This window comes from Alexandromys fortis, unplaced genomic scaffold (assembly GCF_014885135.2).
Source record: "Alexandromys fortis isolate MF-2015 unplaced genomic scaffold, M_Fortis_MF-2015_v1.1 scaffold_240, whole genome shotgun sequence".
Lineage (NCBI taxonomy): Eukaryota > Metazoa > Chordata > Mammalia > Rodentia > Cricetidae > Alexandromys > Alexandromys fortis.
The window spans coordinates 1,954,977-1,968,432 of NW_026068133.1; the positions used below are offsets into that span (position 1 = coordinate 1,954,977).

General features: G+C 46.9%; 1 protein-coding gene across 1 annotated transcript; it reads left to right on the forward strand.

Annotated features, from left to right (window-relative positions):
- The first annotated feature begins 5,495 nt into the window (after window positions 1-5,495).
- LOC126490974 (pregnancy-specific glycoprotein 22-like) lies at window positions 5,496-12,946 on the forward strand. The gene is made up of 5 exons (XM_050126329.1): window positions 5,496-5,611; window positions 6,819-7,175; window positions 9,082-9,441; window positions 11,185-11,541; window positions 12,595-12,946. The coding sequence occupies exons 1-5, from the start codon at window positions 5,548-5,550 to the stop codon at window positions 12,876-12,878; spliced, it is 1,422 nt and encodes a 473-aa protein (XP_049982286.1). The 5' UTR covers window positions 5,496-5,547; the 3' UTR covers window positions 12,879-12,946.
- Window positions 12,947-13,456: the final 510 nt, after the last annotated feature.

Sequence of the window (13,456 nt, forward strand, 5' to 3'; positions counted from 1 at the left end):
AACTTAGCTTTTTCAGGCCCTGTGTTTAGATATTTGGGGGCAAAATGTAACAAGCTTTCTCAAATGTAATCGGGTTGCAACTTTGAGTCCTGTATGGCACCAGATCTGGCCTCAGACTAGCCTTGTCAAGTCCACTCCTGAATGAGGACTCAGGACCAAAGTTCCTTTGTCCTTTCTTCAGGACCTCTGAGGAAGTCTTGGGTCCATCTGGTTCCTCACAGGTTAGGTGGGAGGTCATGTCTGTCTCCCATCATGGAGGTGAAGGGACTTATGGTAAGTGAGGGGACAGTGAAAGGGCAGCATGGGGAGAGATGTGCACAGGAGAAGGTTCTAGGTAGATGTGTGCAGGAAGGCAGGTAGACACTAAAGGGGCAGCCTAATTATGAAGGCCTCCTGTGGTCCATGTTCACTAGTGCAGTGGTTCTCAATTTGTGAGTTATGATCCCTTTTGGGGTTCAAGCAATCCTTTCATAGAGATTGCATATGGGATATCCCACATGCTAGATATTTATGTTACAGTTCAAAACAGTAGCAAAATTACAGATGAGAAATAGTAGCAAAAATAATTTTATGGTTGAGTGCGGGGTCACCACAACATGAGGAACTGTATTAAAGGGTTGCAGTGTTAAGAAGGCTGACAACCACTGTGCTAGGGTTTAGATTTGATTGTTTAGATATTTTGAAGATGAAACCAATTGATCCCAGAAACCCGTGAAGCCCAGTTTAGTTTTTTAGTGGCACATTTTTGAGGTTTTACTTGATTTTCTCTGACAATATATCACCCTAGAGCCTGCCATCCTCTTGCTTCAGCCATTCAAGTGCATTTGCTACCACATCCATCCACAGGTCAGGCTCTTTAAAAAAATTTTAAATGTATTTTTCTGTGTATGGGTGTCTTGCCTGCATGATTATGCACCATCAGCATGCAGTGGCCTTGGAGGCCAGAAGAGGGCATTGGATTCCCTGGAACTGAAATTGCAGATTGTTTTGAGCCATTCTGTGGATGCTGGGAACCAAATACCATTTCTCTTCAGGAGCTGCACTGCTATTAATTGCTGAGCTATCGTTCCAGTCTTTCTCCTCTCTCTCTCTCTCTCTCTCTCTCTCTCTCTCTCTCTCTCTCTCTCTTCAAGGTAGGGTCTCTCTGTGTAACAGCCCTGGCTGTCCTGAAAAATTTAAAACAAGTGTTCTCTGACATTTAAAACAAAAACTACTTTAAGCAAGAGCTTGGCCAAGGGCATGCCCATTCATATACTAATTTGTGCCAACAATTTGGTTTGTCTTGGTTCTTTGTCCCATCATCCTCGGTAATGGCCTACCAGGAAAGATGTTTATCAATCACCTAACATTCTTTAAGTGACCACTCACAGGTTACCTCCAGAAATCACCAACTGACAGTCTAAAGGGGAAAACTTAAAAAAAAATATTTATTTATTTATTAAAGCATCTTATTTTATTTTCATGTGTATGGGTGTTTTGCTTGCATGTGTTCAAACATTAACTTATGAGGTCCAGTTGTAGAAGTACAATGGAAGTGTCACCATGTCTCATTTCTAAGACAGATTTGTACAGAAAAGCCTTGGAGCACACTGACCCAGAGTGAGCCCTGGAGGTCAGTGCAGCCGGAGGTCAGCGGGACTCAGGAGAGACAATGGTCATCTGACTCCAGGTCCTAGGTCTGTATCACCAAGCTCTGCAGCTCAGCTTACACATAGCAAACACTGCTCCTCCCATGCACATAGGAGGCCCACCGTCTCTGAGCATTCAGGTTTTCCTGCATCTGCCTGTGAGTCATCTTTTGCCTGTTTGTCAAAGCCATGGATTGTGGATGGAGGTTACAGAGACCAACACTTGATGAGAGAGGCCTTTGTGAGGATAGGAGGTCTTACATCTATCTCTGCCACCTGCACACACACACCATCACAAGTGACAATTCTAGCCATGGAGGGTGAGGATGGTAGACTGAAAGCATGAACCTGAGAGTCAGAATACAGTCTACCCATGGAGGGTAAGTGGTCAAAGCTTCTCAGAAGGTGACAGGCTGAGCTGTCAGAGAGCAAATGGACTCTCAGTTATCCAGTGTCACAACTGACACAGGAACCTGTGAGTGTGAAATCTGAAACTTAGTGTTATCCAAAGTGATCCATTCACTCTGAACTTTCCCTACAAGTATTTTCTGATTCATCCAGGCTACAACTGCTGAAATACAGAGGGCTAGAGCTAGGACACTTGGTCCCATTGGGTTGGTGATACAGACCCACCACACAGATATGTAGGCTGGCCAGGGCACATGCACTGAGCTGGAATGGGCTGGAGGAACTTCTCTTTCCTAGAGAGGCTCAGTGTGATGGAGCTCAGACTCAGGCTCAGTGCAGACACGAGTGTACAGTGGGGGATGTTCCTGTGCTGTGCTCGAGATGGATCAGGACCTGTGTCTGCTGCATGAATACTCTTCTACTAATCTGTCCCCCAGCTCTGAGTAGGACCTGCTCAGCTGAGGTTATAGCACAGCTCAGAGAGATAGTGTGGCCTTCTGCAGACCAGGATTGCCCTTCCCTCTGCTGACGTCACATGTGCCTTTGTTGTGTTTACTCCAGATGGTCCAGATGTCCTGAACATGTCCCCCTCACATACTCATTTCCATTTAAGGCCAAACCTCAGCCTCTCCAGCCACGAATTTGCTCATCAATGAGAAGCCACAATCTTCCTTCCAAGAGGTTTTATCCCTAACATCACTACTAATAATGGTGCATCCTATAACTCTCACGTCCAGAACTCTGCTATTGCCTCAATAGGACCACAGTGAAGAAAATTACAGGTCTTGGGAAATCGATCCCTGAAATGTCAACACTAAGCTTGGGTGAAGCTTTGCCTTTATGAATAATACAGAGGTTAATTCCAAGCTGGTGTCATGGGCACAAACAAATCCCAACCTTCTCATGAAATTCCAGTTGTGATCCTCCCTCCTCTTCTTGCCTCTGTGATTTGTCCTGGGTGACCCTGGATTGGTTTTGGAATGTGAGGAGGACTTTCTCCTAGGTGGGAGGAACTTCCCGAGAGCAGGGGTTGTACTTAAGGTCAAGTAGATTTTTCTTTCTGTCACTAACTCCTGCCTTCCTATCCCCTCCATTTGCTATCATGATCTCAATGACCCAGAAGGAACACCCAGTGCTCTGAACCACGCTCATGTTCCTTCACCCAAAATGCTCCCAGCCCCTATCTTGTCTCACCTGGTGATTTGCTTCTGCTCTGATTCCAGAAAGGCAGGTGATGACTGTGCCTGGGAGGCCTGTCCTGAGTCAGGATGACACTTAGCTGCTTCATTAACTCCTCACAGTGTCTGCTGTGGACATCACAGTGTCTGGAAAGTGGGACAAGTGAGACCAAGGGTAGACATCCTTGAGCTGTGCCCTGGCTCTTAGTGGACACCAGGACATGTGATGAGCACAGCAAACAAAGAGGGACGCTCACTTGGAGAATGGGGCAATTCCTTTGACATCCCCCTGTGGAGGAGGAGGATTTAGCAGTTTGAAACTGTCCTAGTCAGAGTTAACTGTCACCTTGACAGATCTGAAGTCACCTGGGGGAAATAAGAGTCTTAACTGAGGGGGCTGGAGAGATGGCTCAGAGGTTAAGGACACTGACTGTTCTTCCAGGGGTCCTGAGTTCAATTCCCAGCAACCACATGGTGGCTCACAACTATCTAAAATGAGATCTGGTGCCCTCTTCTGGCCTGCAGGCATACATGGCAGCAGAACACTGTATTGTATATGTAATAAATAAAATCTTTATAAAAAAAGAGTCTTAACTGAGTCACTGTTTTATGGTTTTGGGCTGTGAACGTGTTCTGTGACAGATTGTCTTAATTGATGCAGGAAGGCTCACAATGATGTCGGCAACACCATCCCTAAGCAGATGGTTCTAGGTTGTATAAGAAAGCCAGCTAAGTATAAGGCAGACAGTGAGAGGATGAGCTAGGGAATTAGTCGTCAAGCAGGACATTTTCTGCCTTGACTTCCTTCATTCCTTCATGGGACCCAAACTTAGAATGGAAAAGCAACCATTGCTCTCCTGAACATCTTTTGCTCAGGATATATATATTCACAGCTAGAGAAAGAAGTTTAGAACAGTGTACAGGGAAGAGCAGACGACACCTTCATCTGAATCATGTTCTCTGTACTCAAGAACAGAGCCCCTCAGCACTCTGTGGGCAAAGAGAATGAATGACTTAGACACCAGAGATTGGGCAGCAAGTGTAGGTGCAGCCCTACATTAGTGTCCTCTCCTTTGAACCTGAAGAAAAATTTCCTAGTACTTTCCTTTGAAAATTTTGGGGGTGTAAGGCTCCTACCAAGGACCCCCATCTTCTTCCAACTTTATTCCAGGGCTTCCCAGGACAAATCTGGAACCCTACATAGACCCACCAAACACTCAATGGAATCAGGAGTTCCGAAGAACACAGTGAACAGGACTACGGGTCCTGCACCCCACCTCTGCTGAGGGGTTCATTGCAGTTCACACTTGTTGGCCATGCCTGCTGTAACCCTAGACATGAGATTGCAGTTCTTCCAACAATCTCCAAGGGGCGGTATGAGGACACTCACTCAACAGTCAGAACCGTGTTTCTCTGAAAGATGGCCTTGCCTAGAAGACTGGTTTCTATCTCTGTACCTACTAAGGCAGAACTCCCTCCCTAGACCCTATTCTATTTCTTTTGTCTGAGATAACTTCTCTGCCTGGGGAATGAGAGAGTCACCTCCTTCTTGGTATCTCTCATATGCAAAAATAAGATTACCACAAGGGAATTACCTAGTCAAAGGGCAAAGGTAACCTAGGAAGATCAGGGAGGACATGGGCTCACCCAACACACAGCTTGGCCAACACAAGATGTTGCCTTAAAACCCTCCATGGAAAGAGGGAGCCTATAGTTCTTTCAAGGACACACAGGTCGCCTCAGCTCCAACACCGAGAACATGAAACTCCTCACACAACTTCTGTTTCTTGCCTTCTCTTCTGGATCAGAACTTTGACTGGTGACACTAGTGATACAGGACTGATCTTCATTCCTATTGGTCATTCTTCTGATCTCTTTCCAGCCTTCACAGTCATCTCTGTCACCTTTCTGCTGGGATTAAATAAATGCCACCTTCCCAGAGCATTGGGAACACAGGGCAGACTGGGTGCTCAGCTGTGTCTCTGTGTCACGAGGATGCATAGGCAGGATGGAGGCTCCTTCTTTGATGATGACATACCCAAGGCAGGCCATAGCAGGTGTCGTCCCTGGGATGAGCTGTTGTTCTCTGAAGGCATGGGGATGCTTATCAGCCTTGTTGCTCAATGTGTTACTTGGAGGAGAAACATAAAGGGAAGTTGAGATGGATGCCAGAAGCACTGGGAGTGGAAGGGACAGAACGGTGTCTTGCACATAAATACCACCACCCGCAGCCCACTGCATTCTGGGAAGTGTTCCTGCTCTCAGCTAAGAGGGAGGAAGGGCAGCAGAGTGCCGTCAGAGCGGAGACGGAGGACTGCACAGTGAGAAGAGAGATGGGGGTGTCCTTGGTGATTCTCTGCCAAGAGGGCACACTCTGGCAGGGGCTCCTGCTCACAGGTAAGTGGACCCACCCTCTGAATGCATGAGGAGGGGAACTCAGAAGCAGGCTGGGGACTCCTAAGTAGGACAGGTGCCTGAGAAGAGACTCTGGGTTTTTGTTTGTTGTCGTGGGGCAGAAGGCACAGTGAGGGACAGAGGCTCAGCAGCCTGGAGCTCTTGGTGGACTGGAGATGATGAGGGGAAGAGAGAAGCCTCCAGCACTCCATATTCACAGTGAAGTGCATTGGCCATCGTGTTCTGAAGCTTGATGTCTCCCACCACGACAGTGTGATTCTCCAAATAGAAATCAAACAGGCATGGGCCAGCATGATGGCTCAGTGTGTGGAGACATGACAACCTGAATTCAGTCCTCAGCACCCACAGGGTAGATGGAGAGAACAGGCTTCTCTGCCCTCCACACAGGTGCCGTAGCTTGCACCCACACATGGGCACACAGAGACACTTTTGTCCACACAGGTGTTATGGCATATACTCACACTTGCACACACGGAGACATTTTCCTCCACACAGATTGGTGGCATACCTTTCACATGCACGCAGGGAGAGACCTGCCTTCATTAATACATAAATACATGAGGAAATCTAAAATAATTTAAATCACATTTGAATATAATTACTGTCATTAACTCCAAACTGGGAACTATGTAGATAATCCCATGGGACCATATTCCTTCCTTCCTTCCTTCCTTCCTTCCTTCCTTCCTTCCTTCCTTCCTTCCTTCCTTCCTTCCCTCCCTCATTCCTTCCTTCTCTTTTCCTTTATTTCTTTATCTACCTGTGTCTAAATCTTTTCCAGGAACTTTACAAAAATATCAGACTAACAGCTGTCCTCACAATGTCCTTGTTCTAGTGGACCTGATGTCAGTCTATCTGAAAGATGAAGCCTGGCTTGACTAGAATCACAAAGGGAACAGAGACAAATGACAGAAAGTGAGGACTCTCCAGAGGAGGCGTTCAGAGAGGCATTGCTCCTCACACCAAATACTCTACATGGGGAGGGATATGGGACACTGGGAGGGAACCAGACAGACATCTGGGTAGAGGGTCCCTAAGAGAGTTACTGACACACTCAGACACTCTGAGTCAATAAAAGTCATGTTGATCATGTCTACCAAGGAGGGTGGGTACAGCCCTGACCATACCCACCTAAGCTGAGTGATGATCACATCTGCTCAATATTGGTGGTTTTTCTGTTCCTTTCTAGCCTCACTTTTAGGCTGCTGCCTATCCACCACTGACTATATCACCATTAAATCTGTCCAACCCCATGTGGCCAGTGGAGAAGACGTCCTTCTTCATGTCCACAATCTGCCAGAAGATATTCTAGCCTTCGCCTGGTTCAAAGGGGCGACAAGCATGAAACATGGAATTGCGGTATATGCACTGCACAAAAATTTAAGTGCGACAGGGCCTGCACATAGTGGTAGAGAGACAGTGTACCACAATGGATCCCTGCTGCTCCGAAGTGTCACCGAGAAGGACACAGGATCCTATACCCTAAGAACCTTTGATAGACAAGGAGAGATTGTATCAACAACAACCATGCGCCTCTATGTGTACCGTAAGTGAATCTTTGTGAATTCTGGGTTCAGGGTGGGGTTCATTTCACTGGACATCCACAGTAGAGTGGCCTGTGCCTTCCTCTGCTGTGCATTGCAACCACGTTTTTGGGGTTTCAATATTCTGTGTGGGACACCTGTGGTGTAGAATAATGGCAGTAGATCAGAATTTTTCATTTGATTTCACTTTGAGAGAGGTGGATGGTGGGTAACTCAGTTGAGGATATCAGCCTCTGTCTTGATCCTTGGGATTCTTGCCAGGAATACGTATGTCCCTGAGAAAGACCCAGAGGCAATCACCATTGGGCCTGGTGGAGGATAATTTGGGATCCTCAAGGAGTTGTGAGAACCAAGATGCCCTGGCTCTAGACCTGTGCTCCAAACTCAACTCCAGCTAGCCCTGAGAAGCATTTTTACAAGTGTTGGATTTTGATTTCCTGATGGCAGGGAACAATGCTTTTTCAGGAGTCCAAGTCCTGCACCTTTGGAAACAGCCTGTGCTCTGTCATGAGAGACATGGTTTGTCTAGGTCCTCTAAACATCTCCAGAGACTAAATACAGAGAACATAATGGAATAGCTTCCCAGGCCACTACCTATTGTTCTGGTGGACTTGCGACTTCACAGGAAGGTCAGGGAAACCAAGGCAGAGAGGACACAGGTCCTGCTGACAATTGTATTCTGGGGTCCAGCTCAAGGAATTCAATCTGCAGGAAACAGTACAGGCTACGATAATCTGACAGCTCTCAGATGTGAACCTAAGCTTCCCTAGTGATCACCAGGGGTGTCATTAGGACACACAAAACCTGGTGGGAATGAATTTGCCTGAATAAGGACCTTACCTAGTAGGCTGGTTCCACCCCTGTTTTTTTTCAGACCTGGAAATCATGGTCACAGTGTTCTCAGACCTCCTGGCTTCTTAATGCATCTGCTGCCTTGCCAGGTGATCATGTTCTATTGCTCCATTTATGTGTTTCCTTTGGGAAGTAGACAATCTCCAAGGGGGAATGAACTAGACAGAGGTCCAAGGTATCTCAGAAGACCATGGAAGACATGGGCAGACCCATTACTCAGCTCAGCAAACAGAGAAGGTGGGATCATGGTCTTGAACTCTTGCATGAGACAAAAGAGCTCACAGCTATTCTCAAGGAAACAGGCCACCTCCTCCCACACACTCAGGATGTGAGACTCCTGACCCATCCTGGGTCTTTGAACTTGGTCAGAACTTTGATTGGTGACTCCATTGAGAATAGATTTGATATCTTCCCATCCATCACTCAGCTGGTCCCTTTGGAGCCTCACAGATATCTCTGTCACCTTCTGGCTGGGAGCAAATTCCATGTTTACTGAACATTGAAAACACAGGGCAGACTGCGTGGCCAGATGGGTTTCTAAGTCACACAGTTGTGCAATGTTATCTTTTGGTGCTTAGAGACTAAGACCAGGACACAGCAGAGTGCAGCCCCAGGGCCAGTTGTTATTTTCCATGTCACAGGGATGGTCATCCCCCTTGACTCTCGCCGTGTGTCCTAGAGAACAGAAACTGAGCAGCATTGTAGCTAGATTGTGAATTCATGTGTTGGCTGCAACCCCAAGAGGAACACAGCAACAGCAATGCCAGAGAGTGAAGACTCAGGCTCTGAGGGAAGAGGCTGAGCAGGCAGCCCCCCAACACCACCCACTATAAATGTGAGCGGGGATCTGAGGGCGGTAAACTGGGGCAATATTGACAACTGAAGAGAGAAAGCCATATAGTCAAAATGATAAATGCAGGGACACTGAGAACAAAGATACCATGTGCTGACCTCCACCAAGTAAGACTGGGAGACACTCACCCACAAAGCTAGGCTGAGCAATGGACACAGTTGCTCGGGAAACAGGGTCTCATGGCTCACCCTCTTTCCTTCCAGCTTTCCTTTGGACCTGCGGGCGCCTTGATACTTCTACTCAGCCCACTGTTGAATCAGTGCCACCCAGGGTTGCTGAAGGGGGAAGTGTTCTTCTACTCGTTCACAATCCACCAGAGAATATTGTAGCCTTTATCTGGTTCAAAGAGCTGTCTGTGTTCAAGAAACTTGAGATTGCCCAATACATAATAGACAGGAAATCAACTGTGTTTGGACCTGCACACAGTGGCCGAGAGACGTTGCACAGTGATGGATCCCTGCTGCTTTATGGTGTCACTCGGAAAGACTCTGGATTGTACACTCTACGAATCCTGAGAACAGACATGAGAAGTGAAGAAGCACAGGTGCAGCTACAGGTCCACAGTAAGTGATTGTCTGTGATCGTTCAGTGCTGAGTGGGGCTTAGACACACAGGACTGCCATGGCTGGTTTAGCCTCCCTTCCCTTTCCTATGCACTGTATCCCCAGGTGGAGGTTTGAGTACTTAGTATGGGACACACTGGTAGAGACAAATAGATCAGCTTCCATCTTCTGAATCCACCTGCATCAAGGAAGACCTTGATGGAAAGTAACTCAGCCAGAGTCAGTCTTGGGGCTCTGGACCAGAGAGCCATGAATCCTATCATCTTTCAAAGGCTGATTTAAAGTGACCCATGGGATCATTTTCTAGTGCTCTACTCTTACATCCTTTCAAAGCAGAGAGGGAAAATGGTTTTAGAACATCCATGTCAAACTGAAGTATTTATTAGCTTCAAATTGAGTGTTATAAATAAAATCCAGGAACTGGTGCAGAGACCATGCAGAAGTGCCTCCTATTGGCTTGCTTTTTATGCTTGTTCAGTCAGGTCTCTTCTATTACGTATAACTCTTAGCCCAGGGCTTGAACTGCTTGTGTTGGTCTGAATCCCTTTATATTAATCCCCAATTAAAAATGTACTATAGATTGCCCACAGTGCAATCTGGTGGTAGCATACTCAACTGAGGCCTTGTCTTGCCAAATGATTGTAGCTTGTATCAAGTTGGCATAAAACCAGCCAAATTGGTACCCAAGTACTGTTGCACAAGGAGGGGTCCCTTGTTTGTTCCAGCCACCTGGCTAGCTTACACCCGAAATAATCACACAAAAACTGTATTAATTAAAACACTGCTTGGCCATTAGCTCTAGCCTCCTATTGGCTAGAGCTCTCACATCTTGATTTAACCCATTTCTATTAATCTGTGTTCACCACGAGGTAGTGACTTATCAGGAAAGATTTAGCATGTCTGACCTGGCATGTTCATGCCAGCTCTCTGACTCTGATTTCTTCCTCCCAGAATTCAGTTCTGTCTCCCCACCTACCTAAGTTCTGCCCTATCATCAGGCCCAAAACAGTTTCTTTATTAACCAATGAGAGCAACACAAATACAGAAGGATCTCCTACACCAAAGTACTAGTACCCAAGTACCCAAGCCTTTTAAAGACTTGAGCCTATCTTGAAGATCACACTGCTCTCAGTCCCCATGCAGCCTCAGACCTAAGGGTTACCTGACAGAGAAGCAACTCCATCTGTTAGGTGAAGTTAGGGGTCAAGTGTTGCCTTAAAAGAAACTGAAGAGCCGGGCGATGGTGGCGCATGCCTTTAATCCCAGCACTCGGGAGGCAGAGGCAGGCGGATCTCTGTGAGTTCGAGACCAGCCTGGTCTACAGAGCTAGTTCCAGGACAGGCTCCAAAGCCACAGAGAAACCCTGTCTCGAAAAAAAAAAAAAAAGAAACTGAAGAAAAATCCTGGCCTGTTGAGTTCAGGGGAGGCATCATCTCAAACCCCAGTGTGCATGAGTGTGAACAGTATCTGGCTGAGGGCAGTGAGGGAGCAGCTATGTAGATACCCAAGGTGACAGTTCCATGCAGAGGACATGATGGTTTCAGGGGCACTGTGGAAAGAAGGAAGTCATGTTTCTGCCCTTCATTAAGTGGGTTACACACACACACACACACACACACACACACACACACACACACACACACCTGCTGGGTGATGAATCCATCAGCTCAGGATGGAGGTCACCATCTATTCACCAAACACAATGATCTTCAGGTGATGGATTTTTTATCTTTTCCCTTCCAGCTTCCCCTTTTCCATGCTGCAACCCTCTCGGTTCTTCCCGATTCATGATCCAACCAGTGCCTCAGTATGCTGCTGACGGGGAAGGCATTGTTCTCCAAGTTCATAATCTTCCACAAGATCTGCTAGCCTTTACCTGGTACAAATCAAACAATAGCATCCAGGTCTTTAAAATTGTAGAATACAACAGAGCCATGAATTCCATCTCCTGGGGGCCTGAACGCAGAAGAAGAGGGATGATGTTGAGTGACGGATCCCTCATGTTCCAGGTCACTGAGAAAGATGCAGGAATGTACACACTAGAAGTTTTAGACAAAGATTTCAGAATTGAAAGAGCATACGTGGAATTTTATGTAAAGAGTAAGTGACTCTCTATGGTCTCCAACTGCTTGAAGTGTCTGATTCCAATTCATACACTAACCAGTCAGGATTGGGCTGTGCCTTGCCCTCTCCCCCACTGCATTGTGTTCCCACACTGGGGTTTGGGTCCTTACTTCAGCACACACTTGGGGTAGACAAACTGTAGTAGGTTAGAACCCCTCACCTGTCTTTTACCTGAAGAGAGGAGGACCTGTGCTGGGTAAACTCAGCCCCAGGTTGTTGCTGCAGCCCAGACACTTGGAGCTCTCAGTATGCACATGTCCCCAGAAAGACTCTGTGGGAGTCAGGCAGGCCCTGGCTGATGAAGCCATGGGGTCCTCACAGAGAGCATCAGGAAGCCCTGACTCCAAAACTTTGCCCATAGATGGATTCAAGATGTCACTGGGGAGCTTTTTGTAACTGTTTACAACTGGTTACAAAGAACAGTTCCTGTCAGAGCTAACAGGGACCAGGGCTTTACTGACTGTTCAAGATATGGGACTGACTGTCCCATAGAGTGTAGAACCAGCTGTGTACTGCCACAACAGCTGCAGTCAAGTAGGCCACCTGTGCATCTCCTTTTGTTTCTCAGTGCACAGGTGTCCAGGCCATTATCCTATTGTTCTGACAGACTTATGAAACTTCACAGGAAGGTCAAAGCACCAAGGGAAGAAACAGAGAAGGCAGCTACTCCAGATTCCTTCTTCACTGCAGGGGTCCAGCCTAGAAAATTCTCTCTGCAGCTAAATAGTAGCAGATGCTGCTGATGTCAGCAGCTCCCCCACCCCAAGCTCAGACCATTGCTCATAACTAAGCTTAACTCATGGACACGGCAATGATCATGTGTGTCCTATTACAGGGAAACTGAGACAGGACACAGTGCCTGTAGAAGGGTCCCACAGACCCTGTGTGGCAGATCCAAAGCTCAAGCGATGTCTATAGTCACAACTACCAATTCTCCCCACTGGAAACTTTATAAAGTCTGAACTAAAGAGGGCCTGGTTGAACTCTCTGGATGACTGTCATTTGGTATTCTCCTCTGTTTCTTCACAGAGCCTGTGACACAGCCCTTTGTGCGAATTAGTGACAGCACAGTCGCAGGACGTAGATCTGTGACCTTCAGCTGCATTTCACCCGACACTGATGTCTCCATCCGCTGGATCTTCAATAACCAGAGTATGCCTCACCTAGAGAGGATGACTCTGTCCCCAACAAAGTGTGGACTCAGAATAGATCCTGTGAGGAGAGTGGATGCTGGAGAATACAAGTGTGAGGTCTCCAACAGAGTCAGTTCAAAGACCAGTCTCCCAGTCACCCTGGATGTGATGAATGATTGACCTCACCTCTCATCCTACAGCAGAGTGGGGGCATTTATTTTTTTAAAAATTAAATCACTGATTGGCTTATTAGCTCTAACATCTTTTTAAAAAAATTTATTAGATTTAAAAAATACCAATCCAAGTTCCCACTCCCTCTTCTCCTCCCATGCCCTCCACACATTCTCCCACCCCACCCCATCTAATCCACATTGCCTTGTGGAAGGGCCAAGGCCCTCCCTACTATATCTAGGCTGAACATCCCCATTGTCTCAGTGTATGGGTGCACACCTCGCCGTCCTGAGTTCCTTGCCCGTGCTCTCTCTCCTTCTGCTCCTGATTTGGACCTTGAGATTTCAGTCCGGTGCTCCAATGTGGGTCTCTGTCTCTGTCTCCTTTCATCGCCTGATGAAGGTTAATATTCAGGAGGATGCCTATATGTTTTTCTTTGGGTTCTCCTTCTTAAGCTTCTCTAAGAACCCGAATTATAGGCTCAATGTCCTTTATTTATGGCTAGAAACCAAATATGAGTGAGTACATCCCATGTTCCTCTTTTTGGGTCTGGCTTACCTCACTCAGGATGGTGTTTTCTATTTCCA

Bases quoted from the DNA above. Each gene is read 5' to 3' on its own strand.
- LOC126490974 (XM_050126329.1), top strand. From the start codon at position 5,548: ATGGGGGTGTCCTTGGTGATTCTCTGCCAAGAGGGCACACTCTGGCAG. The intron at 9,442-11,184 runs GTAAGTGATTGT...TTTCCCTTCCAG, and splicing joins GGTGCAGCTACAGGTCCACA to CTTCCCCTTTTCCATGCTGC. The intron at 11,542-12,594 runs GTAAGTGACTCT...GTTTCTTCACAG, and splicing joins CGTGGAATTTTATGTAAAGA to AGCCTGTGACACAGCCCTTT.